The sequence below is a fragment of the Leuresthes tenuis genome, unplaced genomic scaffold (genome assembly GCF_036924035.1).
Source record: "Leuresthes tenuis unplaced genomic scaffold, fLeuTen1.0.hap1 SCAF_7, whole genome shotgun sequence".
Lineage (NCBI taxonomy): Eukaryota > Metazoa > Chordata > Actinopteri > Atheriniformes > Atherinopsidae > Leuresthes > Leuresthes tenuis.
The window spans coordinates 36821386-36846689 of record NW_027325361.1 but is presented as its reverse complement, the minus strand read 5'-3'; the positions used below and the strand labels follow the sequence as shown (position 1 = coordinate 36846689).

General features: G+C 40.0%; 2 protein-coding genes across 2 annotated transcripts in view; one reads left to right on the top strand and one right to left on the bottom strand.

Moving 5' to 3' along the window:
- The window catches only part of slc5a9 (solute carrier family 5 member 9), a 138416-nt gene extending 121177 nt beyond the window's left edge, over positions 1-17239 (top strand). The window contains exons 11-14 of the mRNA XM_072390258.1: positions 3097-3247; positions 9722-9890; positions 15825-16040; positions 16712-17239. Of these exons, the coding sequence (XP_072246359.1) occupies positions 3097-3247; positions 9722-9890; positions 15825-16040; positions 16712-17020 (845 nt within the window). The 3' untranslated portion in view covers positions 17021-17239. The remainder of the gene's footprint in view (positions 1-3096; positions 3248-9721; positions 9891-15824; positions 16041-16711) is intronic.
- Positions 17240-19926: 2687 nt separating this feature from the next.
- LOC140312464 (desmoglein-2.1-like) overlaps positions 19927-25304 on the bottom strand; it is a 32547-nt gene continuing 27169 nt past the window's right edge. Inside the window, exons 13-15 of the mRNA XM_072390293.1 lie at positions 24937-25260; positions 23910-24824; positions 19927-19995 (exon numbers count right to left, since the gene is read on the bottom strand). Coding sequence (XP_072246394.1) covers positions 19927-19995; positions 23910-24824; positions 24937-25260 — 1308 coding nt within the window. The remainder of the gene's footprint in view (positions 19996-23909; positions 24825-24936; positions 25261-25304) is intronic.

Here is a 25304-nt window from a genome sequence, read left to right as displayed (position 1 = left end):
AAGGCTCTACCTCCCATTCTACTTTTAGAAACTCTGGGAACAACAAGTAAACCTGCAGTTTGGGAGCGAAGTGCTCTGTTAGGAAAATATCTTACAATTAAATCTTTAAGATATGATGGAGCTCGGTCATTAAGAACTTTATATGTGAGGAGAAGAATCTTAAATTCTATTCTGAATTTAACAGGGAGCCAATGAAGAGAAGCTAAAACTGGAGAAACATGATCTCTGCTGTTAGTTCTCATCAGAACTCTGGCTGCAGCATTTTGGATCAGCTGGAGGCTTTTCAGAGAATATGTGGGACAGCCCAATAATAAGGAATTACAGTAGTACAGTCTTGAAGTAACAAATGCATGAACTAGTTTCTCTGCATCACCCTGAGACAGGATGTTCCTGATTTTAACAATATTACGAAGGTGAAAGAAGGCAGTCCTAGAAACCAGTTTTATATGTGCGTCAAATGATAAATTCTGGTCAAAAATAATGGTAAAATAACATCATTTCAAAGATCATTTGACAAGCTTTTGAAAAGTTGGAAATTATGCAGAAAAGAAGATATTGACATGAATGTATTGGGATATTGTGTTTGTAGCTTTGCAACAATTGTGGTGACAGCAGGTAACATAGGTGAATTCTCAGTATACAATACGGATGGAAATTCAAAGCATACAGTTCATCATCTAGGGTACAATGATGTTCCTTTGCAATAGAGCTCCAAGTTCATCAATTTTAGATTTCAGAGATCTTGCGATCCTGATGATGGCTGAAGGAATAAATAGTTTAATGAACTCTTCTCTTCAAATCATCTGGATTTGCGTTTTTATTCCAAGCATTAATAAGACTTTGAAAAGCTCAATCAACTATTGCAACACTTTGAAAAAAGTTAATTGGGCCTAAATAAAAAAAAAAGTAAAACATCACTTAATATTTTTTGCTCTTTAGCTACTTTTACAGTCGTGGAAGGTATCATGTGTCATGAAACAAACATCTGTCTTAGCACATAAGCACATTTCTACACATGAATTTGTTGTCTTCTTTAGAAGCTGACATAGATACCGATGTTATGCTGATGATACCCAGATCTATCTGTCATTCTCACCTCCAACTTAACCTCCCAAAAACTGAACTGCTGGTCTTCCCAGCCAAACCAACCATACACCACAGCATCTGCATCCAAACTGAATCCCTATCTCTTGCTCCATCAAAGGTTGCTAGAAACTTGGGTGTCATGATTGATGACCAACTAACCTTCAAAGATCATGTTACCTCGGTTGCTCATTCGTGCCGCTTTGCATTACTAAACATAAGAAAGATCAGACCATACCTAACCCAACATGCCACCCAGCTCCTGGTGCAGGCCATGGTCATCTCCCGGCTTGACTACTGCAATGCTCTCCTAACTGGTCTCCCAGCCTGTGCTGTGAAACCTCTGCTGATGGTCCAGAATGCGTCTGGTCTTCGATCAGCCTAAAAGAGCACACGTCACCCCTCTGTTCATTGAACTCTACTGGCTGCCCTTAGCCGCCCGCATCAAATTCAAGTCACTGATGTTAGCCTACAAAGTGCTTAATGGAACGGCTCCCATCTACTTGAATGCTCTTGCAAAGGCTTATGTCCCAACTGGGTCCCTCCGTTGGTCCCAGGATTGTCGTCTAGCAGCTCCTACACCACGCCTAAGACAATCCAAACTCTGTTCATGTGTCGTCCCACGATGGTGGAATGACCTACCGAGTGCTACCAGAACAGGGGCGTCCCTGTCTATCTTCAAGAAGCTCTTGAAAACCCAGCTCTTCAGAGAGCATCTCCTATCCCAGCACTTACCTTGTACTTCCCTCCCCCCACTATCTTTGCACGTTATATTTCTGCACTTCCTTCTATGCCTGCACCCTATCTCTGCTCTGTCACCTCTGACAGAGTCGGACTCGTGGGTTCCTTCTATGTAGTTTATTATTAGCTTTTTATATAGCTGTTATATCTTCATTTGTAAGTTGCTTTGGATAAAAGCGTCTGCTAAATGCATAAACATAAACATAAACATAAATATAGACACCTCCACAAGCAACCAACTATATCAAGAGACAATGTAGGATAACTTTAAAGAACGTAACAAGATTAAGGCGGCTTATTCTTATATACTATGATATATGTGCTTTTGGTCCACTGACGGGGTTATGTTCTGTGGACTGTTCTGGCCCGGGTGGCTGGAGGACTCTGCACCTTGGTGCGGGGCCTCTTGTTTGCCCGGGTCGGGACTGTCTCTGTGGTGGCGCTCCCTGTGGTCGTGTCCCAGGAGCCCTCTCATTGTGGTCGGCCCCCAAGATGGCTTTTTCCTTGCCTTAGGTCTGGGTGCCCAGGCTATGTCTCTGTCTGATAGGTGCAGTGGGTCTAAGCTTGTGTGTGTTGGTGTGTGTGCATGTGTGAGTCTGTATGTCTCTGTGTCTCTCTGGGTATTGATGGGGGTGGGAGGGTTGGAAAATTTGATTTGATTTGATTTGATGAACAAACATGCTCACAAAAATACAAAATAAGAAAATAAAAATCTTGGAAGTTTGGAGTGAAATAACAGTGACCAAACATTTTCATATGAGGATTACCTATTTCAACCTGTGAGGTAAGAACAATTATGTTAATGTTAGAACTTTCAATCACTGATGAATAACAAAACACAGATGAACATGCTGCTGGTGTGTCTCCCATTAGTCATAAAACATAGCAGTAAAATAAATGTCTGGAAAAAAAGGCATGGTCACTGGCTTCACTAGTTAGCTAAACTGACTGTCAGGTATGCTATTTGGCAAAAAGACAAATAAGAAATGTTTTAACTCACTAACATGTCCAAATGGGAAAACAAACCTCTTATATCGGCACAACTGAGATCATGTATCAATCTTTTTTTTTTCAATTAAATTTGCTCACACATTGATCAACCATGTGCTCACTTGGCTATTATTGTAATCTGTGTTTTTCTCTTACCGTGTAGCTTTATTACTAAAATAATGTTTTTTAGAAATTAATCTGTAGCATGTAAAAAGGTTTGCATCACAAATATTTGCATGAAGATTCACGATGACAAGGTCATCTTTTACCTGTTTCTCACAGGTCTCCGTGGTCTAATGCTGGCCGTAATCTTAGCTGCTCTGATGTCATCTCTGACCTCAATTTTTAACAGCAGCTCAACTCTGTTCACTCTGGACCTCTACCACAGAGCCAGACCGAGAGCCACTGAACAGGAACTCATGATTGTTGGAAGGTAAGGGTGATAAGATCCACCAATGCTTATTGAGACTACAAACCATTGATTCCGCTACAAAAATACAGAACAAACCCAAGTCCAGCACCACTTTCAGGAAAATTATACTTGAATCAATCCTCCTCAAGTACTGTCTCTTTTTACAGTCCGCACTTAGTTCCATCTGCTTTTCTTTGGCTGGCTCACTCTTTTTCTGATAAACTTACACATGCTAAAATCATCAACTGAAAACACTTAAAGGAAAGAAGGAGATTTGTGAACTGATTTGTTTATGTGGTCGTTGACAAAGGTATTTTATGATACGTGTGTGCGTGTTTGTTTTTTATGTGGCTAAAGGAGAGAGAGGTATATGTCATGTGTACAGTCAAACAGCCTCTCTGTCTGACATGCAGGGAGTTATCAATTCAATTCAGTTTATTTGTAAAGCACCGTTTAACAATAAACATCTTCTAAAGGGCCTGCGATGAACATGTGATCTGTCCAGAGTGTATTCCACCTTTTGCCCAGTGGCCACCAGGGTAGGCCCTGAATTGAATAAAGTAGATGTAGAAAATGGATGGATGGATGGATAATGTGAGTTCAGTTAATCAGTATCTAGGTATATTCTCCATGCTGCCCTTGATTTTGACTTTGACATTTTCAAGGTTTTTTTGTTGTCTTTGATCCCAGCCTGTAGGAAGCAGCTGTCTAAGAACAGCTTAGACTGTTGCTACTTTTAAAACTCTTCTGAAAACTAATTTTTTACTCGCAAGAATTCAATTTGGGATGAGCTTTAGACATCTTGCCATTATATATTATTTTTATATGTATTTTTACTTCAATTTGTTTTGATGCGCAGATTATTTTTACCTGTGAAACACTTTGGTCAATCTTGGTTGTTTTTAGATGTACTATGTAACTGAATTTGACCTTGAACTGAAGGTAATTTCAGAGCAACTTCATAGTGATGAGAGAAAGAGAGGGGGGCAGCACAGGGAACAATGAAGACTGATAAGTTTGAAAGACACTTTTGGTTCAAATGGAAATCTCTAGTGAAGTAGCTGGGGGTGACATTGACAACAAAATTTAATGTAGGAAGAGCAAACTAGATGCTCATACTGCTGCTAGACCAAGACCAAGGGTGCAGATGCTTAAAAATTCTACTAAAATATACATTGTGGATTATACGCTCAAAACAGTTTATTCCTTTGTTGTTTCATAGAGTGAAATTTTGTTTTGTCAGGATTGTTCCAGATGGGTGTATGCTGACATGGGAGAAGTGAGGATTGTACTTTTAAGAAACTCCCACCAGGCTTTCAGAGAGGTGCTGATGTTAATGCTTTTAAAACATTTGTGATGTTCTACATTTATCCATGGTTCATCGAATGGACTTGATTGAAACCATTTTGATATATATTGTAACCTATTGACTAAAAAAATAGTGCTGAAAATTAGGTAAATCTAATCCACCACTGTCCTTGATGACACTGTCCTTGTCATCTCATTGGTCTGCTATAGAGTTTTTAACTAATAAGTGTTTTTTTTTTTTCCACAGAAATTGGAGATGCATGAATCTAGTAACTTAAACCAAGTAGCAGATGGTTTTATGGGGATCATTGAGAACAAATAGTTAACTTTTGGTAGTATCATCATTTTAATGGTTGCAACTCTCCCCATAAGTGATATAGGTAAGGACTTCCAACGAGGGAGATCGTCCTCTACTGCCTTTAATAATTGCACATAATTTAGCTTTGTTAGCTCTGAGAGCCTGGAGGAAATGTTTATGCCTAAATAATATGTTTCCTGACTGTAAAGTGATCGCAGGTATATTCTGGACCCTACAGTTAATGGGCAGAACTGTGGTCTTAGACCAGTTGATAGTCAGAAAGTGCTGAGAATTTATGATATTCATGCGTGTTTGTATGAGTGAGGGATATCTGTGAGTTCTGGAGGAAAAGTAATACATCATCAGCATGAAGGCTTATCTGATACTCAACATTTTTGGATTGGATGCCTTTATTCTCTTTATTTTGTCTAATAACAGCTGATAGAGGTTCAATAAAAATGTACAAAAGGTGTGGGGCAAAGTGGGTAACCCAATCTGGCTTGGAGATGTTTGATCATTTGCATTTGGGGAGCTATATAATATCCTTATCCAGTTGATGAAGTGTGACCCAAACCTGAATTTGTTTAATGCTGCAAATAAAAATTTCCAGTTCACTCCATCAAATGCTTTTTCTGCATCGGGAGAGATGATTGTGGTTTCCAAGTTGTTGATGGTAGAATAGTCTATGAGATTAATTAGCCTGCGTGTGTTAGTGGATGAGTGTCTACCCTTTATGATTTTCTGGTCAGGATGTATTATAAGTGGAGTTATTTTTTCTATTCTTTTGGCTTTACCAATTATTTTGAGATCTGCATTTATTAGAGATATTGTGCGGTAGCTGGATGGAAGTATGGGGTCTTTTCCTGGTTTCTGTAGCAGGATGACTTTAGCAGAGTTCATGTGTGGGGATAATCTGCCATTCTGCTTAACTTGTGATACCATTTTGTGAAATGGATGTGCCATTTTTGCAGGGCTTCGTGGAGTTCACCAATAGAGGTAAATCCAAAAGCCATTGCCTGTTCAAGTTGTAATTCTGGAAGGTTGATGTTACGAAGTAACTAATCAATGTAATCATATGGTGAATCATTTTGTGATGAATATAAGGTTTTATAGAAGTCCCTAAAAGCATTGTTGATTACATCGGGGTCATGGGTGATATTTCCTTTTGAGTCTTTAACAGAAGTGATTGTTGTTTTCTCTTTGTTTCTCTTTAGTTGGTTAGCTAGGAACCTTCCAGATTTATTGCCGTGCTCAAAGTTCTCCAAGCGAAGTCTTTGTATCAGAAACTGTGTTTGTTTATCAATAATTTTTTTAATTCAAGTTTAGCTTTTCTTAATTCATTCGGTATGTGTTCTTCTTTGGAGGCACTGTATGCAACTTCTAATGATAATTATCTTAAGTTCTAATTCTGATATTTTTTATTCTTTATTTTTATTTTTATTAGTTTAGTATAGTTTTTTATATATTATTTTTTTAACTTTCCTTGTTTTTCTTATTTGATGAAAAAGAGATTATTTTGCCTCTCATAACTGCTTTTCCTGCTTCCCAGAGAATACAAGCTGACATTCCAGGCAGGTCATTCCAGATATTTAGACCTTTCCATTTTTAAATCAGGGTCTTTTAGTAATGATGTATTCAATCTCCGATTTCTAGTTGGTGGTGTGACTCTCTTATTCATCAGTGATAGAGATGCACGATCGCTTACAGTGATATCGTGTGGATTTTGGTGTCTGAAATATTATTCATCTGAGAGCTGCAAACTAAGAAATAATCGAATCTTGAATATGAGTGGTGTACTGTTGAGAAAAAGGTCTAATCCCTGAGAGTGGGGTGATGGGAGCGCCAAGTATCGCAAAGACCAAATTCATTCATGTACTGTTGAACAATATTTGTGGACTGTCAAGATTTTCACTTGATTCACAACACTTATATCTGAGAGGTCCAAGTTTGTTTTATGACCAGTAATAACTGTTTTCATATTACTGTCAATGTTTTCAATCTTCTGTTGGTGCATGGATTATAGTTCTCACTCCAGACCTCAAGGACTTTTCTGGTTTTAATGAGGACTCGATGAGGACTTTAGTGTTCTAAATCAGCTGCAGCTGTCTGATCTTCTTTTAGGCAGACCAGGAAATACACTGTTACAGTACTCAAGTCTAATGAAGACAAATGCATGGAGCAACATTTCTAAATCAGTCTGACACATTAGTCCTTTCATCCTTGAAATATTCTTCAGGTGATAGTATGCTTACTTCATTGATTTTTCACCTTTTTTCTTTGGCTCCAAAGCAGTTTAAGTTTAAGTGAAGATAATCTGGATCATCCAGTTATTTATCTTTCCAAGACACATGATGAGTGTTTGGAAGGGATTATAATCCCCGGGTGAAATGGTGATATTGAGCTATGTGTCATTCACATAATAGTGGTCGCATATTTTGTTGCTTTGCATAATCTGAAGTGGGAGTATGTTAAGTATGTTATGTCCAAATGTTAAATAAAAGAGGACCCACAACTGAACCCTGAGGAACTGTCTGATCAGGTGTGTGATTGCATATAGACACAAAGTAGTCTGTCTTTTAAGTAAAATTTAGAGTAGTTTAGTGCTATGGCAGAAAGTCCCACCTAGTTTTCCTTTCAGCGGAGCAATATGTTGTGGTCAACTGTATCAAGCGCAGCCCTGAGATCCTGTAACAATAAGATAGAAATGCTGCCATCCACTTGAGTTTAAGTGGATTATGTTTAACTCTTTAAAAAGAGCAGCCTAGGTGCTGAACAGAACTCTAATTGGAAGTCTTGTTCTATGTAAAGTTGAGCTGCTGAAAAAAACATTTTTCTATAAATTTATCTGAAAAGACATTGTGACAGAAGAGATAGAATAGATGTGTTAACAATATCCAGGAGTTCCGAAGTTAAACAATTGAGAACACTTTTTATAAAGTTGGTAAATCGTCGTTGGTAAAATGTCTGAACAGCAAGTTGAGAGTGGGACTTGCATGTCCAGTAGCTGTAATTGAGACATTGACTGCTTGTCTTATGTTCCAGGTTTTGTCGGTGAGAAAGGCAGTAAAGTCCTTGTACATGTTGATTTGTTAATCTATCAACAGTAGGGATCTCGCGAGATTAAACTCTACAATATTTCTCATCGCGTTAAGAATCTATCTCGCAAGATTTGTGAGCTATCCAAACTTCTATTTGTGACCCATGGGGGCAGCAATGTGCCTTTGCTATGTTTAGCTTGTCAGAACCTAAAGAAGGAGAAGGAAAAGAAGAAGAGGAGGAGCAGGATGGGAAGCAGCAAGCAGCCAGAATGAAATACCGGTATTACCATTGAAGATTCCCCTGCCACTTTCAAATCATTTGTTTGGCAGCATTTTGGGTACCCGGCGGAAATGATAAATGGCAGCAGAGTGACTGATAAGTTGTCAGTGACATACTTGGTCAGGCTGTGTTTGCACTATTTGCACTCTGTATTGACAGAGTAGAACTTTGATTTGGTTTTGCACATAATATTGTTTGAACTTGAAAAAAATGCAACTCGGTTAAATAAAAGTCTGTAGGTCCAGTCATATATTTTGTCATTGCAGTTTTCTTAAAATGTCGTCTCGATCTCGTGAACTGAATGTATTGTCACACCCCTAATCAACATTAGTTAACAGGGAGCGTTTTATTGTTTGTTTTCTTTATTTAGTCCCCCTTGGGAAGTGTTGCAATTAACATATGCTAGTGACACTAAGATACTTACATAGAAAAACTGTTTTCAGCTTATCCATGTATGTTGGTATCTGTCCTATCAAATACATTTTGAACAAATGAATAAATGAATAAGAAGTTCGACAGAGATAGTACACAGCCAAAGTTAGCCAAAAGGCTATTTCTTGGCTTTTGGATATTTAGTAGTATGGCACAAGTAGATGATTTCAGCCAAAGAGCTACATTATCAAACGGTTTCCAAAAAATATCTGCTTGCAGAAGAGGGTATCATTAAATAAACAGTAACTCTGCTCCCTTTCTTATGAACTCTTTTTTTCATTAACAGATCAGAAGTTTGGAGGGGTTGATTTGACAAGAACAGCTGCACTCTTGGTTTAATTAAGTCTCATAATTAAGATTATGTCTTCGAATAAAATTATTGATTAAAATGTTTCTGCATGAAGGCTTTTCTTCTTGTTCAGCAGCTTTTTCAGATTACTGGTAATACAGGGTTTGTATAGGGGAAGCACCCCACTGTCCCACTAGAATTTCTTTCAACACAGAAGTTGATATAGCCTATCACAATCTCAGTCATGGCATTAATATCATCTTCATGTAGCTCACAGAGTGCATTTCAGTCTGTAGTCTCAGAGCGCCCCCTTAGCATATGGTCATCTTCCCAAGAAAGCCCTCTCAATGCATTTTGTCTAGGTGAATGTGAGTGGAACCATATTGTGGTCTGTCTTGTCTCAGGGAGGACAGGCAGTGGATTTATATGTATTCTTTATCATGAGTATAAAATAGAAACCTCGTCATCTGCTCTTATTTCAAAACAACTTGCAACTTGCTGCTACTATGATGTGCCACATTCCATAGTATGGTGTTGTTCATTTTTTGCTTTAAATATTGTTTTTACACTGTACTCGTGTTCATTGTTGAATTTATTTATGTACTCCTTTCCAGTGAATTCAATATGTGGTCATTGAGAAATGAGGGTGATAGAGGATTTTTTTTTCTCTCGTTCATCAAACCTTTTGATTAAGTTCTTAAAATTCTTATGTCACATTCTAAAATTCAATCAAATAAATCAAATAATTGCTTTCTTTTGGTTGCAAGTAATGATTTCAGACACATTTATTTGAAAGTTTTCTCTCTGTTTAACCTCAACTCAAATTAAAATAACATACATTTTATTTCAGGGTTTTTATCCTCCTCTTGATGTGCATTAGTCTGCTGTGGATTCCAGTTGTCCAGACAGCCAATAGTGGACAGCTGTTTGAATATATTCAGTCCGTGACCAGCTTTCTAGCACCACCTATTACTGCTGTATTCCTAATGGCAATCTTTTGGCCTCGTGCCAATGAGCAGGTAAGTCTTGGACACATGCAGAAAAAAAATGAGGACATAAATCATTCTATGTGACATCTGATATACTTTAACCTCAGCGAAAATGTTATGGTCAGTTATTTAATACAATGTACTTTAGAATTAAATGAATTGTTCAACTCAATACCCAAGATATTGTATAGGTATTAATCAAAGTTCAAGTTCACCCCTGATGTAGTGCATTGTAGTGGCAGATGCAGTTTGTTACTGGGCCTTGGCATGCTTTTACAATCTTTACAGTAAATTGTATTATTTTATTTTCCAAATAAATCTGAACTTAGCAAATATATTATTGATACTAACAATATTTGGGTGCACTACACACCATGAACTGCTTCATCAAGACACTCTGGGTCTGAAAATAACAATGCAGCTACAGTCAGGTGACCAGATTTCTGAAATGAAAATTGGGGATATTTTCATTGCAGTGGTGAAAAATCATCATCTGGTTTGGTCACCTTAAGCTACAGATACAGACTCAGATGGACAGTGGCGCGTGGAGTAACTGGCACTGGATTTATTTCTGTTTCAGGGTAACAATATATAAGTTTACTGTCTCCTGGAAGAATGTCCTGTACCGGTAACAACAGTAGCTGCTTCTCCCTGCTCTCTGTACAACTCTTTATTTGCACTTACAAACTCTTTATTTGACTGTTACAAAACTAACCGAGAAAACATAGCACAACCTGGTGGCAGAAGGTGTACATAACACCCCAATACTCTATTGCATTGTATATGTCAGGGATGACCTGGGGCTTCATGTACAAACGGTGCGTACGCACAAAAAAGTGGCGTACACACTTTTTCACAACAACGATCAGATGCATCAAGAGCGAAATGACTGTGGAAATGTGCAGTGCCTCACGCCAACTTCAGGGCTGTCATATGCACTTTTCTACAGCTGTTGATTCTTTGGCGACACTTAGAGGAGATGTTGGGAAACTGTTATGATAAATAAATGTGAAAACAATTTGTCGTCAGACTGACTGATGTGCACATCTGAGACACATGAACAATTAACACTGATGAACAATTAACACACCCATGTGTCTGCAATTACACGAGTGGATATAAAAGCATGCGCAAAGTGTTGCAGTGCATACCATTAAAAACAATGGCTGCTTTAGCTGTATTGGAAGACATTGTAAATGGTACAATTGGAAGAGAGCGTGTGTTCAGAGACTGGGAGGATTTGCTGGCATATGATGACAACTGGCTCATCAGCCGTTTTGAGGGTAATCCTCCTGGAACTGTGCGCAGAGCTGCGGCCGGCGTTGGAGCGCAACACAGCGAGGAGCCATGCGCTGCTTGTGCCACAGTGATGTGCACGCTGGGGTTTAAGCAACCAGGGCCTTCCAGAGGGAGCTGGCCAACCGATTGGGACTGTGCCAGTTGACCCTGAGCCGAGCCATGCCAGCCGAATGGGAGGGATTATCTGCATCTCAAAATCCCACAATGCAGTTTTTCAACCATCCATCAAACAGGCCAACATTGAAGTGCAATTTGAAGCAAGAGCCGGGTTTCTGAATGTAATCGGAGCTATCGACCACACACAGTGCTATAAAAGCCCATCACATGATGAATTTGTATGTCAACAGGAAACATTTTCATTCCATCAATGTACAGATCGTATGTCATACATTCAGTAACAGAATTGTTGGGAACAGACTACAAGCTGGCACTGTGCACGATGGGTGCCTTCTTGGTGAGTAACTTTATGCGTGTACTTGTCCTAATATTATTCCCCGTGGGATGCATTGAGCATGTGCGCCCCCAATTTCTATCCCGTCTTCACAGCATCATAGTTGGTGGTTAAAGTTAGTAACTTGCTGTTTTTTGCTGGTTAAACAACAGCTTAAGATCTTTCTAACAAGCCTCTGATCATCTCTGTGTGAAATGTCTTAATCAGCCTCACCTTTTCCCCGGCGCACTTCTGCACTGGTTACTGTATGAACACGTTTGTTGTGAGTTACACAAATACAGGTATTTACCTCGGGGGTAATCAGAGTCACTCTCACTCCCACACCCACCACCCCTGAAAGAGCAGTGTCAGCCATAGTTGTGCCGACTCTCTGTTCAAACTGTTTCTTTATTTGCTGATCCTGCAGAGAGAGGAATCATAGGTACAGGGCTCATTTAAATTAAATATGATTTGCATAATTAAGTAGGGGCGTGGACAGGGAGGAGTCGGGTACTCCGACATGTGCGCTCAGTTCCACGTTGACTGGGATGTACAAAGGAAATGTGCTTGGATTCATGCGTGTGCACACATTGATACATCCAGATATTTTTGTATGTTGGAGGGCATTTTGGTTTGAGCGTACGTCATGTTTCCGTATCTTTTTTTTTTTCCCTTGTCCTATCCAACATTATGGAATTATGGAATTCTAATCTGAATACCTTTTATGCCAAACAGATTTGCTTTGCCAAGGAAAGCTTTATGAATGTATGGGAATGGGAAATAGGAAGAGAAAAGAAGAAGAAACAGAACAAAATAGAAATAGAAAGAAAACCAGCTGCTACACCTGTAAAAACAAAACAGACAACAATCCATGGCCTCTGTTGGGATTCCAGCCTTAGCACCACCAGGAGCACCTGAAAGCAGACAAGCAGAGAAAAAACCAACACACAAACAAACAAAAACAAACACAAGTTGCAGCAAACGCATACAACACAACTGTGACCTCAAACGACAGGATGACACATCAACTGCTTAGCGAGCATGCTACTGGGCTAATGAATGAATGTGTGTGTGGGTGTGCATGAACATGCAATACCCATGGCACAGGTCCTACATGATAACCGTGCTTAGTTATGAGTGTGTAAGTGTACAGCCACAATCCACAGCACAATTCACTGGATTGATCATAAGAATTTAGAATATATACGCACAGCCAAGAGACTGAATTCTCGCCAAGCCTGCTGGTCCCTGTTCTTCACCCGGTTCTGCTTCACTCTCTCATATCGCCCGGGGTCCCGCAACACTAAGCCGGATGCCCTGTCTCGCCAGTTCCAGAAGGAAGGGGATTTGGTGAGGGAGCCCCCTGTGTGGTGGTTACTCTTTTCTGGGACATGGAAGAGAGGATAAGAGCAGCTACCGAGGGGCAGGCCGGTCCTAGTGCCTGTTCTCCCAACCACCTCTAAATTCCGGAGGACATAGGTGACTTTATCAAGGCCTGTCTTATCTCTAATCAGCACAAGGCCTGCCATCAGGCACCTGCAGGACTCCTTCGGCCCCTCCCGGTCCCATATCATCCTTGGTTCCACATCTCGTTGGATTTTGTCACTGGCCTGCCTCCTTCCCAGGGCCACATGGTCACCCTTACTGTAGTGGACTGGTTCATGTGTTCCGCCTGCATGGCCTTCCAGCCGATGTGGTGTCCGACCGGGGTCCCCAGTTTATCTCGGTCTTCTGGAGGGAGTTCTGCAGCCTGGTGGGGGCCACAGTCAGTCTCTCCTCTGGGTTCCATCCTCAGACCACTGGACAGAGTGAACGGATGAATCAAGAGATGGAGACGGCTCTGCGCTGCCTCGTTTCACGTAGTCTTTCGGCGTGGTCCCAGCAACTCCTGTGGGTGGAGTATGCCCACAACTCGCTAACCAGCTCTGCTACCGGCCTTTCTAAATTCCAGTGTGCGTATGGGTACCAGCCCCCTCTCTTTCCAGCCCAGGAAAGGGAGGCCTCCTGCCCCTCAGTCCAAGCCTTCATCCGTCACTGTCGCAGGACCTGCGTCCAGGCGCTGTCCTCCCTTCTGCGTTCGGGGAGGCATCACTCTGCTGTGGCCAACAGACGGCGTTCCACAGCCCTGGACTCCAAGGTCAGCCAGAAAGTTTGGCTTTCCACCCGGAATCTGCCTCTGCGAGTAGAGTCCAGGAAGTTGGCTCCCCGATTTGTTGGACCATTCCCGATCCAGGGTATAATTAATCCTGTTGCAGTGAGACTACAACTCCCACGCTTCATGCTGATTCACCCGACCTTCCATGTCTCTAGGATTAAGCCATTCCATGACACCCGTTGGCTCCAGCAGTCCCTCCCCCTCCCCGTCTCATCGATAGAGGTCCAGCGTTTACTGTCTGACACCTGATTCGGTCACGCCGCCGTGGTAGAGGTCTCCAGTATCTGGTGGACTGGAAGGGCTATGGTCCGGAGGAGAGGTTGTGGGTTCTGGCGTGGCACATTCTTCACCCAGACCTCATCGCTGACTGACTCATTCTGTCACAGTCTGCTCTGCTCCTCCCCTGCTCTGCTGCTTAGCCACACCCCTCATCAGTTTTACAGCTTTCACCTGCTGATCTCACCTACTCACCATCTCCAATCAAGCCAGTATATATGCAGCCTCACTCCACTCACTCTTTGCCAGATTGTCTTTGCTCCCATGCCTGACTCTCCAGCACTTTTTCCAGAATTGCTTACCTGGTATCGACCCGACTTGCCTCCAACCATCGCCTCTCGTCTCTGTCCCGGTAAACCCACCAGCCTTCTGTCCCTGACCACGAGTTTGCCTGCCGTTTCTCTGTTCTTCGTCTGCCTGTGGCTGACTGACACTTGGCCTGTTCCTGCTCCACTCAAGGAGCCACTTGATCAGCCTCACCTCTCCAGCTCCGTCCTCTGTTCTGCTGGGTAACTGCTTTTACCTGCTGATTTACCAGACTGTGTTTCCGCCTGCTGCCACGTGTCGCCCTTATTTGTTGGATTTATTAAAGAACTCTTTAATACTACATTTGGTTACTACATCCCATCCTGATTTGTCACAGCTACAGTGGGGACAGCTGTAGCTCAGGAGGAAGGACCTTCCCACCAATCGGAAGGTCAGTGACTCCCCCGAGTCCCCCGGGCTACATGTCGAAGCGTCCTTGGGCAAGACACTGAACCCCATGTTGCCTCCTGATGTATCCCTCAGGGTATGAATGTGTGTGAATGATTAGAAAGCACGTAGTTATGTGCATCCTAAGACGTGCTGTATGAGTGTGTGTGAGTGGGTGAATGTGACAGCAGGGAGAAGCAGCTAATGTTGTTACCGGTACAGGACATTCTTCCAGGAGACAGTAAAAGCTCTATACAAGTACAAGTCCATTTTACAACTGTTAGGATGATGTTTGTAATGCACTGGATGCGATCTCCTACATCCAACCCAAGTGCTTGAGTAAAGCTCCATTTAAAGCTTCTACTGTCTCTCCGTATCCTATAGAAAGAGAATATTATTTTTAAAAAATTGTCCTTTTAATGGGTTATACTTAATGCCATGTGTGCTGGGTAGAATACTATCCATGGCTAGTATATAATTCAGACTGCTAATTGTTTGTTTGTCGGTTCCTGGTGAGGATGTTAAGTCTATGCGCATTCACTCTGTGCTTGAAGAATGTATTTATATAACTGAATCAGATGCCTTGTCTTTTCCCCATAATTGATTGAACACTAGTCTTTACGAAGACTTCCTGACTTACTTTTTCAGATATATTTTTTACATGCTCAAACTAGGAGAAATTGTGACTTCAGCTTTTACAGCCATGCAGTATTTCCTTATTTGAAACTAATCCAGCAGTATGTTGTCAGAGTTGTTATGGCTGTGCATATATATGTTGTGAGAATTTAATCTTGTGTTGCCTTTTGAGGATCTTTTATTGTCAGTAATCACTGCACAACTGCAAACAACTGTCTGGATCAGTATGTCAAGAAGCTCAATACCATTTGGTGACACTCTGTTACAATCTCTGTCGTGACTAAGTATAAAAAAAAAATCTCTTTAGAACAGATATCCCACCCCCAGATAATGTTCTCTAATTTTTCTCAATTTTTTTAGGTTTAGAGTTCTCGAGCTCTTGAGCAGGACCAACACAAAAGAAACAAAACCTCTTCTTTTTAACATTTCACTGGCCTTTTCTCCTTAAATATTTTGTAACATGTATGTGTCCTAGGGTGCATTCTGGGGTCTTATGGCTGGCCTAGTGGTTGGACTGATCCGCATGGTTCTGGAGTTCTCCTATGTGCCTCCATCCTGTGGTCAGCATGATCCTCGACCTTCCATCCTGGTTGATGTCCATTACCTTTACTTTGCTCTAATTCTAATGGCTCTCACTTGTTTGGTAATTGTTGCTGTCAGCTTGGCCACGCCCCCAATACCTAAAGAACATGTAAGGAGTATATAATTAATTTACCATATGTGTTATCTTTAAAATGAAATTATAACAACTGAAAAATAATAATATACACACTTTGCTACACTTTATCTATTACTTTTCCTCTATTGTACCTCTGTCTTTCCTCTATCTCCTAAAACTGCAAACACCCCAAGTCTTTAACACTCCTATTGATGGTGTAAAGACTGTCTGTCAAAGACATGCTCCAACTGAAGTCATTAATTTGTGATAATTCAATATCAAATTTAAATTAACCAAGAAGAAACAGTCTATCAAATAATATTTTCGGTTTAAATATTGCAAAAAGAAACCTTATGAGTCTATAATACTTTTACAGTATGATCTATGTGGTTTTCATGTGCAGTTTTGTAAGTAATGAATAAAAGTAGTCAGTTGACACACTATTTATGTTATCCATTGCATTTCTGTCCATACCTCATGAGAATACTAGATTAAATTAATTGGACTGTACTCCAGACACCAGGTGTTTATTTGTTCTAGCAATATCTGACATGCAGCACATCTGCTGGACCAGTCATCATCTGCACAGATGTCACGAGTTCCTCATTGTATACAATAAGAGTGTAAACATCAACTAAATGTCCTTGATTTGAAGGTAATCATGACACTTACCATTTTTCTGTTATTTTTCCTCTTCTCTGCAGCTATATAGGTTGACCTGGTGGTCTAGATATAGCCTTGAGCCACGGATTGACCTCACAAACCCTCAGGTCACACCTGATGCAGTTCACTGGGAGAGCTCTGCCACTGACAGCTTGCCACAGTCAAGATGGAAGAGAACTGTTCTGTGGCTCTGTGGTCTACATGGTCCGACTTCTCAATCGGCCCCTCCAGGGACTGAAAACATTCATCTGGATATCCTACAAGAGAAGCCTGTTTGGAGAAAAGTCTGCAATGTAAATGCCTTATTACTACTGGCTGTTAATGTGTTTCTCTGGGGATACTTTGCATAATTTAAATTACATTTACCTTTCTTCATGAATCTAAGGTACTCTTGTATTCAGAATTATTCAGGGACAAATGAATGAAAATGGACAACTTTTAATAACACTGACTAACATTTATTAAAATTGATCATTTACAGAGAACATTAAAGTCCCCAAGACAGCAGAGAATCTGTTCAAAATGCTGCCATTTTCATAGAGTGATAATAAAGCCCTTTCCATCCAAGATGAAGCTTAAATGATATGCAGAACAAAATTAACCTGATATGACAGGATTTTGACATTGCCCTGATTCAAATGACATTTTCTAAACTGTTTACCTAATATCTGTAGAAACAACATTTCTATATTTCTCCTCCGCTCACTAAGCTGTTCTGATGGAAGAGGTTAGTATATACAGAATATTATCAGATGAAAAAGTAACTTTTGACATTTGATACGTCAGAATGCATCACAGAGCAGAATAAAAACTGTATTCCTTCTGATTTAATTAAATTAAATTAAATTCAGTTTATTTATATAGCGCCAAATCACAAAAAATGTAATCTCAAAGGACTTAAATAATATAGTCCAATTCAAGTCAATTGGAATTCAATTAATTGTAATCATGATCCAATTAAATTCAATCTATTAAATTCTAAATTAGTCCAAATCATACATACAGAGCCAATTCAAAAACAATATCCTAGCGAAGGAAAGCAACAAATTGCACCGCAACTTGTCTTCAGTCCAATCTCCCGTCCTGAGCCTGAGGCGACTGTGGAAAGGAACGACTCCCTTTTAACAGGAAGAAACCTCTGGCAGAACCAGAACCAGGAAGAAACCTCTGGCAGAACCAGACTCAGGAAGGGTGGCCATCCGCCTCGACCAGCTGGGGTTTGAGAAGACAGAAAAGAGGGAAAAGAGGGGGGAAAAACACCATAACACCATTCAAAGGATACCTGTTGGAACAGGGAAACACAAGTTAATAACCACAATAATGTCACATGTACATAATATCATTTTAGAAATTAAACAGGGGAAAAAGAGAGCAAAGTGAGGAAAGGTGTGACAGATGAGGTCCCCCAGCAGTCTAAGCCTATAGCAGCTTAACTATGGGATGTTTCAGGATCACCTGAGCCATCCCTAACTATAAGCTTTATCAAAAAGGAAAGTTTTAAGCCTAATCTTAAAAGTGGAAAGGGTGTCTGCTTTGTGGATATTTACTGGCAGCTTTTTCCACAAGAGAGGGGCCTGATAACTGAAAGCTCTACCTCCCATTCTACTTTTAGAAACTCTGGGAACAACAAGTAAACCTGCAGTTTGGGAGCGAAGTGCTCTGTTTGGAAAATATCTTACAATGAGATCTTTAAGATATGATGGAGCTCAGTCATTAAGAGCTTTATATGTGAGGAGAAGAATCCTAAATTCTATTCTGAATTTAACAGGGAGCCAATGAATATAAGCTAAAACTGGAGAAACATGATCTCTCCTGTTAGTTCTCATCAGAACTCTGGCTGCAGCATTTTGGATCAGCTGGAGGCTTTTCAGAGAATCTGTGGGACAGCCCAATAATAAGGAATTACAGTAGTCCAATCTTGAAGTAACAAATGCATGAACTAGTTTCTCTGCATCACCCTGAGACAGGATGTTCCTGATTTTAGCAATATTACGAAGGTGAAAGAAGGCAGTCCTAGAAATCAGTTTTATATGTGCGTCAAATGATAAATTCTGGTCAAAAATAACTCCAAGGTTCCTCACTGTAGAACTGGAAGCCAAGGAAATACCATCTAGAGTAACTATATAACTAGACTATTTCTCCCTGAAGCGCTCAGGTCCAAAGAGAACAACTTCAGTTTTGTCTGAATTTAGAAGCAGACAGTTCTGAGTCATCCAGGTCTTTATGTCTTTAATAATGTTACCTAATGGAAGCATGTACAAAGTAAAAAGAATCGATCCAAGCACAGAACCCTGAGGAACTCCATGACTTACTCCAATGTGTGAGGAAGATTCTTCATTTACAAGAACAAACTGGAATCTATCAGATAAATATGACTTAAACCAGCCTAATGCAGTTCCTTTAATCCCAATAACATGTTCAAGTCTCTGTAACAGAATGCTGTGATCGATCGTATCAAATGCAGCACTGAGATCCAACAGGACAAGCACAGAAACAAGTTCTCTATCAGAGGCTAAGAGGAGATCATTGGTAACTTTCACCAGTGCTGTTTCTGTGCTATGATGCACTCTGAATCCTGACTGAAACTCTTCAAACAGATTATTTCTATGTAAATGATCAAAGTTCAGCTGCAACTATTTTTTCAAGAACTTTAGACAAAAAAGGGAGATTGGATATAGGTCGATAATTAGCCAACACTTCTGAATCAAGAGTAGGTTTTTTAAGTAAAGGTTTAATTACAGCAACTTTAAAAGTCTGAGGTACATATCCTGTCAACAAAGACAGATTGATCAAATCCAATATGGAAGTGTCAATTAAGGGGAAAACCTCCTTGAACAGTCTGGTTGGGATTGGGTCTAAAATACAAGTTGATGGTTTAGAAGAGACTATTGCTGTTGTTAGCTCAGAAAGATCAACTGGGCAGAAGCCGTCTAAATACAAATCAGGTTCTAACGATACTTCTAAAGCTGCTCTACTTGTGTCAGGGACTGGTGGTGAGGTAGGACCCAGATGCAGCTCTTTTAGTTCAAAAAGGATTTATTCACAAAAACACAAGAACAGGGAGCAAAAAGGCAAAAACAAAGCGCGGCAGAGCCGGACCAAAAATACTTAACTATGAAAACAAAACAAGACTATGACTGTGAATGAGTAACTATGAACAGGACTATGGCTATGAGGCAAAACCAGACTTATCTCTCTGTGGCAAGGCATGAAGGGATAGTGAGGATTCTGCGATGACTGAAAGCAAACCAGGAGACTAAATACTGTGGGAGTGATAAGTGAACGAGGTGCAGCTGTGAACAATGAAGCAGGTGACGTGAGTGAACTGAATGTGACACGGGAGAAACATGACATGAACATAACCTGAAAACACAAGAACATAAACTGTGATCTGAAAAACAAACTATGACAGAACATAGACTGTGACAACTTGATGATCCATCAGTGATAATAGTGGGAAGGATTCCATTAATCTTCTCTCTGATAGAAACAATTTTATTGATAAAGAATCTCATGAAATCATCACTGCTGAGAGTTAAAGGAATACATGGCTCAACAGAGCTCGGACTCTTTGTCAGCCTGGCAACAGTGCTGAAAAGAAACCTGGGATTATTCTTATTCTCTTCTATCAATAATGAATAATAAGCAGTTCTAGCTTTACGAAGGGCTTTCTTATACGTTATTAAACTATCTTTCCAGACTAATTGAGACTCTTCTAAATTAGAGGAACGCCACTGTCTCTCCAGCTTTCTTGCAGTCTGCTTTAAAGCAGCTGTGAATTATACCAAGGAGCCAACCTCTTCTGACTGATTACCTTCCTTTTCAGAGGGGCAACATTGTCCAGTGTTGTACGCATTGAAGCTGTAGTGCTGTCAACAAGAGAGTCAAGTTCTACTGGAGTAAAATTTAGGTAGCCATCCTCTGTCATATCTGCACATGGCACTAGTTTTATCCCAAAACAGCAACTGTGAGACAGTAAAAAATAAATGATCCTGAAATCTAAATATTGACGACTTGGAACAACCTGGAAAACCATAAATATGTGCCATCTTGTACATTTATGCAGAAATTATACCCAGGAACAGACATCCAATAAGTCTGAAAGAACTTGTGGGGACTCAGCTGATACATAGCTACATAGCTGCAGTGCAATCAGTGATGTGTAAACAATAATTTGATACGATAGTGATGTATTGTAAAAAAATTCTAGAATATTGTATTTGCTGAACTGCTATGACATTTTTTAGGTTTGAGATATTTTAGATTTTTTGTCCCTGTTTTATGTAGCTGTTAGCTTGGTTCCTTTCATGCTCGTTTGTCTGAGAGAGGAAATACGAACTCCAAGTCTAGCTCAAAATTTATTTTATGGTTCAAGGTTCAAGTTACACAGCACTGTGGACCTCTCTCTGCCAGGCAGTCTGATCAGAAAAAGGGTGCCACTCTTTTGCAAAAAAAAGCTTCTATATTGCCATGCAAACATGATGTGAATATTATTGATCCAAAAGTTGGGGAGAAGCCGTGGTTTAGACTTGGCTTTCCCTGATTGGTCCTTGGTCCGATATCAGCCTCGTACCTCATCTCTGCTCCAGTCAGATGACTTCTCCCTGTGTGGGAAAACTCCTCCCTATCTCCCTGTTTCCAGTCATTTTCCACTCTAGGCTTCATCCCACTTGTTTAGACTCCCCTTGTAAGCATGTAGCAGTTTCTCTCAACACTCAGATCAGTCCCTTTCCTGTTTTAACCCTTCACACTTGTTCGCTTTAAAAATGAGTGTATCAGCTCTGTATAAGCACAATACATAAAAATGTATAGTAAAAGCTAATATTAAACCCTCAATACTCCCCCATGATAATTCCTCACTGCTTTTGCAAACAGCGAGTGCTCTGACCATTGCCTATTGCAGATTAGGCACTAACTAGCTATCAGTACTTCCCACAACCACACTTAAAAAGACCTGAACTATCCCTTTAATATGCTTTCCTCTGCATGCAAGTTCAGATAAATTCCATGATAGTTTCCACCAATGAGACATAGGCATATTCAAATGATGCATTTTTACATTTTAGTTCATAGTAAGTAATGAGACTTTGTTAGAATTCAAAAGACATCATTTGAGACATTAAGAAAGGTACTCTGTCTGAATACTTTAAATTCATTGTGGCAAAAAGTTCAATTATTGTTGCTATTAAGACCAGGTGTTTGTAATGATGCAAATGTATAAGATTACCATGTACTGCAACGTCAAAGCTTGTTTCTTTCAAGGCAAGTACAAGTCAACAGATTTGCATATACTACTTATTTTGTCAGTAGAGAATCATCCTGAGTGTAAATTCAACACTGATTTTAGGTTAAAAAAAAGACTTAACAAATAAAAAGGATCAATATGTTTTTATGATTATATTTGGCAATTGAAGTTCCAATATTTGACTGTTTAAGTTGTGTGATTCCTGGATACACAGACCAACTTAATCTAACGTATATTCAACATCAATGAATCCCTATCCAGTTGGTTACAATGTTAGACATCAACATAGTTGCTTATATGTTGCTCCAATTCCCTTACATCCTTTTTCTCCTTGTCAGTAATGTTGTTATCCTGTTAACTATTTAAGAATTAAAGCTCATAGTGTCTTCATCTTTGGTCAATTGAGATGTTGACACACCTTTTTTGTCCACTAGAACCTGCACTGCCTGTATCTACGCTGACAGGATCTTGGCCTACTTTGATCTTTGTCCATTAAATGCTTATTTATAGCCATGGTTATTGATTGATTGATTCTGTCCGCCCGCCCACTCACCCGCCTCTATAGCTACTGTCCACTAACTTGTGAAAGTAGTCAACCCTCTAAGTGTTTTTCCTGTTTTGTTGAATTGCAATTTTTAATTAGAATTTAAGTGTTTGGGATTTAATAAATTGACCCACACAGTCCAAATAATCTCACTATTGCAGAGACAACAGTTTTGTAACAGTTAGAGCTGTCTTTGGAGTGTGTGTCAATAGGTTTGCCACCTCAGGACACTGGGATTTTTGCATATTCTTCAAAACAAAAGTGCTTAGCTTCCTCAAGCTGGACGTGTTCAGGGTTTAGTAGGTGTACAACAATATTATTGTCATAACACATTTTCTGTAAGACTAAGGTCTAGTTTTTTTCTAACGCCATGCCAAGACTTTTCAAAGTTTCTCCATAAACTTCTCAAGTGTGTCTTATGTAGCATGCTTGGTGTCATTGGCATTTTGAATAGTTATCCTCTGTCTACATTCTCTGGAAAACTGACAGATTTTCTTCAAGAATTTGCCACAAAGATAGTCTCTCTCTAAAGTCTATGGCTTAAAGTTTTCCTGTGGACAGACACTCCATTCTTTGCTGTGAAGAATGGTGTTTTTGTTTCCACTCTGACTAAATCATTTCTTTTCTGGTCAGTGACTTTTGGTAGTCTTCCCCCACTTTTATTCACAGGTTTATGGTGGTGCCATAGTCATGCCAGTTAATAATAATCATATGCTAAGGAATATTCCAAGTTTTTGATAATTGGTATAATCCAACAGTAATCTACACATCTCCATGACATGTTGGGATAGCGCCTTGGTTTTAATCATGCTGCTTGCTTTATTGGTAGGAGTATGGTGGAAAAAAAATTAATGTTGATTTTAAATGTTGTCGGAGTTGGGTGCTTTTTGGTATTAAATGAGCAATTTTCAGAGAAAAAAACAAAAACAAAATTCCCCCATTGATTTAAAATGTCTTCATTTAACCTCTCAAAAAAGCCAACTTTTTTGAGAGCTTAAATGAAGACTTTTTTTTTTAACAATCAATTTAGTACGTCATCTTAAATAAAGATATTTAAACTTAATGGATTTAACTTATTCATATTTTTTCTCAAAATTCTTATTAGATTGACTTCCTTTTGCAAATTTCGCCTGAATGCTGTTAGAATACAATTGGCATCATTTGCTTTCTTAAATGAATTTGTTCCTTGGCAATAGTTTATGCTGATCTGATCTATCTCAATTGACCAACTTTCAGCCTGTCTGTGGCCTGGGATCCCTGCCACCATATATCCCATCCATATTCTATTCAGGAATTTCAAAACAGTGAATGACCCTAAACTCATATCCCCTATCTGCCCAAAACATATTTGCCCCAAATGTCTTTTCAGTGTGACAATGTCCCTTTTTATAGTAAAAGCATGATCAGACAGGCTACTATAGACAGGCGCTTGGGCTGCTAATCCTAACACCCTCTGAGGGGGAGCAGCCGTTTTTGCCAGGATAGCATCTCTAGGCAAAATGCCTTGAGATGAACCTGGGTCTAACTCAGCCCCGAGTAACATAGAATTACCATCAAGATTTGACCCCAATATGTTCCAGCCTCCCACAGGGACGGCACCCTGAGACAAAGCTGGGGTATCTTGTAGCAACCCAGTGGGTCTGAAAGAACTTGTGGGGTAAGCATGACTTTTAGAGCCTTTAGTCTCCTGGATAACAAGCCCTGAAACAGAGCTTTGACTTCCATTGATTACAAGTCCAGATCGACTCTGAGGACCATTGATTTGAAACAAGCCTGGAAAATTCATTCCATGGGACCCATCATCTAGCAGAACTATGTTCTGTTGATTTGGTTTAACTTCAAGGTGCATGGGTTGCAGTAAAGGGTTGGGTGAGTAGTAAATTGGCTGCTGTACTAGCACAACAGTCTGAGTTGGGTAAGGCAGTTTAACAGAATCCCTAATGTTAGAATGACTGATATTAGTAATCTGTGATTGCGGAACTGTCATGGATGGTGAGGTGGTGCTTACTGTACTGACAGACGATGTAGTGCAGTTAGCAGACGATACAACTTTCTCCGTCTTCATTTCAACATGCTTTGTCTGAACAACATGCTCAAAATTGGGCTTAAAAACAGGTCCAATTACATCAGCTGTGGTTTTGACTACATCTGTTGCTTTATGTGTCAAGGTGGATTTGGGTGTTGATACACTAGGGCAACAGATCTCAGCCAGAGTCTTGAACTTTGACTCAAGGTCAGTGAGGAAGTCCAGGTCATTGTCAGACTCCAAAAGGCTGCAGCAGCCCACTGAGCCAGCACAGGAGCCCTGGCCCTCAAATTCATATTCCAACAAACTGTCTTTCACTGGCACAGCACAAATGGCTTTCTGTTTGGGACAAAGAAACAGAGAAAATATTAATGAGAATACACTCTCAGCATAGTTGTATATAAAAACATATGGTAGCAATAAACCGCAGCCTGTAACGCCAACATATTACCTGTGAGTAGTAATCATCGAGGAAAGCATCAGGAAGGGCAATGTCCTCATAAAGAGCATTTGTGTGTTGAAAACTATGTGTTTGCCTGTTAAATGAAACAATGTCAATGCCATGGTTATATGATTCTCTTGGAAGAATGTAGGTGTTATCAGCCTCCATTAATGTTTGGCTAGTGTCTCGAAACATCTGCACAGATTCATTATATATTGGTGTTTGATATGTTTCTGTAATTGCTGAGGAAATTTTGTTGAAATTTGGTGCTGGCGCCCTCTCAGTTTTTTGCTTGGTCTCCTGCATAATAGGCACACTTAGGAGTGGCATCGCCTAAGGAAAAAAATACAGATTAACGCATACATTATTTGACACGA